The sequence below is a fragment of the Lottia gigantea genome (genome assembly GCF_000327385.1).
Source record: "Lottia gigantea unplaced genomic scaffold LOTGIsca_13, whole genome shotgun sequence".
Classification (NCBI taxonomy): Eukaryota; Metazoa; Mollusca; class Gastropoda; family Lottiidae; genus Lottia; species Lottia gigantea.
The window spans coordinates 4240925-4246729 of NW_008707425.1; the positions used below are offsets into that span (position 1 = coordinate 4240925).

A 5805-nucleotide genomic window follows, 5' to 3' on the forward strand; every position below is an offset into this window, starting at 1 on the left:
GTTTCATGTTCTAAGATTGAATTTGAATTGTTATTTCAGAAGCAGCTAATTGGAAAAGAAATTTCTTAACAAAACCTGCTTGAGTATGGAGAAAATGAGTATATCAATAATTTATTGTATGCAATTAACCTACTGACTGCTAATTTGAAAGATTTCTAGATTTTGTCAGTGAGGAAATTACCAACTCTTCTGACTGTTCAATCAGAAAATGAAATGAAATGTAGTTTTACATATTACTTTTATGCACTTAGATGGACCAATTCATGCAGTGAGCAACGAGGAAAATTTTGCTAGGACAACAGCATTAGCATTCTCTTTTTGATTTCCAACTGTTGAGGAATTTTTAATATGCCCAACTAGAAGCACATGTGGCCTCAGTTTATTGTCCCATCCAAACAACAAGATGCTATTTTCCTGTCAACCCCTCCAATTTGCATCAGTGACCTGATTAAAATCAGTGAAAGGTTACTAACAGTCTAATATAATATCTAGATAATTCATAGAAATGAATTTATTCTGTCTGTATCACTTTTCAGTATGATTATTCAAAATGTGGTTTGTCTTAGTAAAATAAGAAAAAATGTGCTATTATTATGATTATTTCATGTATATATAGCTATATAACAAATAAAGAAAAATGAAGATTTCATTTATATTTTCAACTATTTACAATATTTTTTTTACATGTATTGAATGTAATTGTAAATAAATGTAAATGTAAATAAGCTACAACATGTAGCCTTTCTGACTGGTATTCAATGTTGTTACCACTGATTGAAAAAAGTAATTTTTCTCAAATTTTCTTTACAGTCACAGTATTAGAGTTATTTTTTCAGTTATTTTCAATGTAAATAAATGTAGATGTTATTGTAAATAAATGGAAATAAATGTCAAATATTTATAAATATATTGTGAGGTATAAGTGTGTACATGTCTTAGCCACATTTTAAAAAATAGTATTAAAGTATTAAGTATCTCTTGAAGAAAAATGTAAATAAATCTAAAAATGTAAATTAGTGAAATTAACATTTACATGTAATAAGATTAATGAAAAAAAGGCTTACCACGAAGAAGTTAATGGTATCGGTAAACATCCACAGAATAACTTGATTGATAAGAAAATTTAAACACAAGTAGTCTCTTAATTGTAACAATTTATAAGTATATTTGTTGTTTCCTAGTCCAATATCGAGTCCAATACACTTGTAAGGTTGTACAAGACTGACTACAAAGATTATTGGAAAATGTGCCTTCAGTCATATAGAATAGTCAGACATCTTTCCTCACATCCCAGAGCTGGCTTGATTCGTTTCTATGACAACCTTACAAAGGTAAAGTGGAGCCGTAGGTGACAAATTACTGATATATACTCCATCCAGATAATTTGTCAAAAGTTCCTAATTATCTCTATTTTACTCTTCCAGACCAATTAGTTCAGATTACTGATATATCTGTATGAAGACCGATCTTTAATACTAATTCTCACCTTCAATTAGATGACTGTATATAATTACTTGAAAAATATCTACCTGTTACTGTTACTTATATCAAAAATGATTGCGGTTGTTAATGTTGTTTTGATCCAAAATGGTGGAAGCTGTTACTGTAACCAACAATAATTACAGCTGAAACTGTTACTTTTATCAAAAATGATTGCAGCTGTTACAGTTACCAAAAAATGATTTCAGTTGTTACTTTTTATCAAAAGTTATTTCAGCTGTTATTACTATACAATTATTACTTCTATAACAGTTATTAATATACAATTATTACTGATACAGTTCTTAGCCTACAATTACTGGTAGATACAGTTGTTACCTTACAATTACTGATAGATACAGTTGTTACCTACAATTACTGATAGATACAGTTGTTACATTACAATGATTGATAGATACAGTTGTTATATTACAATTACTGATAGATACAGTTGTTACCTTACAATTACTGATAGATACAGTTGTTACCTACAATTACTGGTCGATACAGTTGTTACCTTACAATGACTGATAGATACAGTTGTTACCTACAATTACTGGTCGATACAGTTGCTACCTTACAATTACTGATAGATACAGTTGTTACCTACAATTACTGGTCGGTACAGTTGTTATATACAATTACTGGTAGATACAGTTGCTACCTTACAATTACTGATAGATACAGTTGTTACCTTACAATTACTGATAGATGCATTTGTAACCTTACAATTACTGATAGATAAAGTTGTCACATTATAATTACTTGTAGATAGTTGTTACATTACAATTACTGATAGATACAGTTGTTACTTTACAATCATCACTGATAGATACAGTTGTTACCTACAATTACTGGTAGATACAGTTGTTACATTACAATTACTGATAGATACAGTTGTTACCTTACAATGACTGATAGATACAGTTGTTACCCTACAATTACTGATAGATACAGTTGTTACCTTACAATTATTGATAGATACAGTTGTTACATTACAATGACTGATCGATCGATACAGTTGTTACCTTACAATTACTGATAGATACAGTTGTCACGTTACAATTACTGGTAGATAGTTGTTATATTACAATTACTGATAGATACAGTTGTTACCCTACAATTACTGGTCGATACAGTTGCTACCTTACAATTACTGATAGATGCAGTTGTTACATTACAATTACTGATAGATACAGTTGCTACCTTACAATTACTGATAGATACAGTTGTTACATTACAATTACTGATAGATACAGTTGTTACCTTACAATTACTGATAGATACAGTTGTTACCTTACAATAACTGACAGATACAGTTTTTACATTACAATTACTGGTAGATACAGTTGTTACATTACAATTACTGGTAGATACAGTTGTTACCTTACAATTACTGATAGATACAGTTGTTACCTTACAATGACTGATAGATACAGTTGTTACCTTACAATAACTGACAGATACAGTTTTTACATTACATTTACTGATAGATACAGTTGGTTGTTACCTACAATTACTGGTAGATACAGTTGTTACCTTACAATTACTGATAGGTGCAGTTGTTACCTTAAAATTACTGGTAGATACAGTTGTCACATTACAATTACTGGTAAATAGTTGTTACATTACAATTACTGATAGATACAGTTGTTACTTTACAATCATCACTGAAAGATACAGTTGTTACCTACAATTATTGGTAGATACCGTTGTTACCTTACAATTACTGATAGATACAGTTGTTACATTACAATCACTGATAGATACAGTTGTTACCTTACAGTGACTGATAGATACAGTTGTTACCTTACAATGACTGATAGAAACAGTTGTTACCTTACAATGACTGATAGATACAGCTGTTACCTTACAATAACTGACAGATGCAGTTTTTACATTACATTTACTGATAGATACAGTTGTTAGTTGTTACATTACAACTACTGATAGATGCAGTTGTTACCTACAATTACTATTAGATACAGTTGTTACCTTGAAATTACTGGTAGATACAGTTGTTACCTACAATTACTGATAGATACAGTTGTTACCTACAATTACTGGTAGATACAGTTTTTACCTTACAATTACTGATAGATACAGTTGTTACATTACAGTTATTACAGATAAATACAATGTTACATTACAGTTATTACAGATAGATGCAGTTGTTACTTATAATACTGATAAAATAAGCCTTAACTTACAAATGTTGTTGAAAAATACAGATGTTACTTTCCAATTATTACAGATAGATACAGTTGTTACTGATAAATACTTCTGCTGCATTACAGTATTACAGATAGATACAGCTGTTACTTTACAATTATTACTGATTCATATAGTTGTTACTTTAATTACTGTTACTGTACAATTGTTATTTATAAATACAGTTGTTATCTTACAATTATTACTGATAAATACAGCATTCACCTCACAATTATTACTGATATATACAGATGTTACATTACAATGATTACTAATAAATACAACTGTTACTTTATAATTGCTCTTACTGTACATGTTACTGATAAATGCAGTTGTTACTTTACAATTATTACTGATAGATACAGTTGTGACTGTAGAATAATTATTCAGATAGAAATTTGTTACTTTTATAACAGGTAGTTATCAATCATATTTCCCTGGAAATAACAAACATTCAACTAGTGTTATTAAGAGATCATAATTCTGAACAAGTCTCATAAAAATATCATTACTTCAATAAACTTAATTTATAATTACAGTGTAATAAAAACTTCAATATTACACTGAATTAAATACAAAGAGAAACTGCTTTTTCTTTTGCCATTTTTATCACGATACCATTGAAAGTAAATTATGCAAGGAATAATGGGTTAGTGCTAATGTTCGATAATTAACTTGCCATAGCTAATATGAAATCCAATAATTAATATTTCACTCAATAACAGAAGTTTAAATGGAGAAACTCGCTAAAAAATATGGTAAAATAGTAATACAAAAAACATTAATTTTGTGCTAGAATTTATTGCAGACATAAATAAGCAATGCCATGAAGTGTGCTAGAGTGAATTTTATCCAGAAAACAATCTCAACTTTTATCACTTGGAACCGTCCACTTATATTTGGTAGAAAACAATGCGTTAGCTTTTGAATATTTAAAGTAAAATTTATTAAGGCTTTTCTTTCTTTCATTTGCAAATTGCAAATACCCTCATCAGTTACCTGATTTTAGCCACAGCAGTCCTTGAACAAGTGATTATATAAATGGTTATAAAGCTTATGATACTATAAAGGCAAGCTTTATTTATGTGGAAGGTATACCATACAAGCTTTATTTATGTGGATGGTATACCATACAAGCTTTATTTATGTGGAAGGTATACCATACAAGCTTTATTTATGTGGAAGGTACACCATACAAGCTTTATTTATGTGGAAGGTATACCATACAAGCTTTATTTATGTGGAAGGTATACCATACAAGCTTTATTTATGTGGAAGGTATACCATACAAGCTTTATTTATGTGGAAGGTATACCATGCAAGCTTTATTTATGTGGAAGGTATACCATACAAGCTTTATTTATGTGGAAGGTATACCATACAAGCTTTATTTATGTGGAAGGTATATCATACAAGCTTTATTTATGTGGAAGGTACACCATACAAGCTTTATTTATGTGGAAGGTATACCATGCAAGCTTTATTTATGTGGAAGGTATACCATACAAGCTTTATTTATGTTGAAGGTATACCATACAAGCTTTATTTATGTGGAAGGTATACCATGCAAGCTTTATTTATGTGGAAGGTATACAATGCAAGCATTATTTATGTGGAAGGTATACCATACAAGCTTTATTTATGTGGAATGTATACCATACAGCTCTATTTATGTGGAAGGTATACCATGCAAGCTTTATTTATGTGGAAGGTATACCATACAAGCTTTATATATGTGGAAGGTACACCATACAAGCTTTATTTATGTGGAAGGTACACCATACAAGCTTTATTTATGTGGAAGGTATACCATACAAGCTTTATTTATGTGGAAGGTTTACCATGCAAGCTTTATTTATGTGGAAGGTATACCATACAAGCCATATTTATGTGGAAGATACACCATACAAGCTTTATTTATGTGGAAGGTACACCATACAAGCTTTATTTATGTGGAAGGTACACCATACAAGCTTTATTTATGTGGAAGGTATACCATTCAAGCTTTATGTATGTGGAAGATACACCATGCAAGCTTTATTTATGTGGAAGGTATACCATGCAAGCTTTAATTAAGTGGAAGGTATACCATACAAGCTTTATTTATGTGGAAGG

At 29.9% G+C, this 5805-nt stretch overlaps 2 protein-coding genes across 2 annotated transcripts in view; both read left to right on the forward strand.

Annotated features, from left to right (window-relative positions):
* Nucleotides 1-2341: 2341 nt before the first annotated feature.
* On the forward strand, nucleotides 2342-3408 carry LOTGIDRAFT_111457 (hypothetical protein; the record flags this gene model as incomplete). The annotated part of the gene is made up of 3 exons (XM_009049102.1): nucleotides 2342-2502; nucleotides 2559-3035; nucleotides 3186-3408. Coding segments are annotated over 3 exons (861 nt in total), but the record flags the coding sequence as incomplete, so codon positions are not given.
* Nucleotides 3409-4804: 1396 nt separating this feature from the next.
* The window catches only part of LOTGIDRAFT_157351 (hypothetical protein), a gene marked incomplete at both ends in the record, with an annotated part of 42496 nt that continues 41495 nt past the window's right edge, over nucleotides 4805-5805 (forward strand). Inside the window, one exon of the mRNA XM_009049103.1 lies at nucleotides 4805-5742. Within this exon, the coding sequence (XP_009047351.1) occupies nucleotides 4805-5742 (938 nt within the window). The remainder of the gene's footprint in view (nucleotides 5743-5805) is intronic.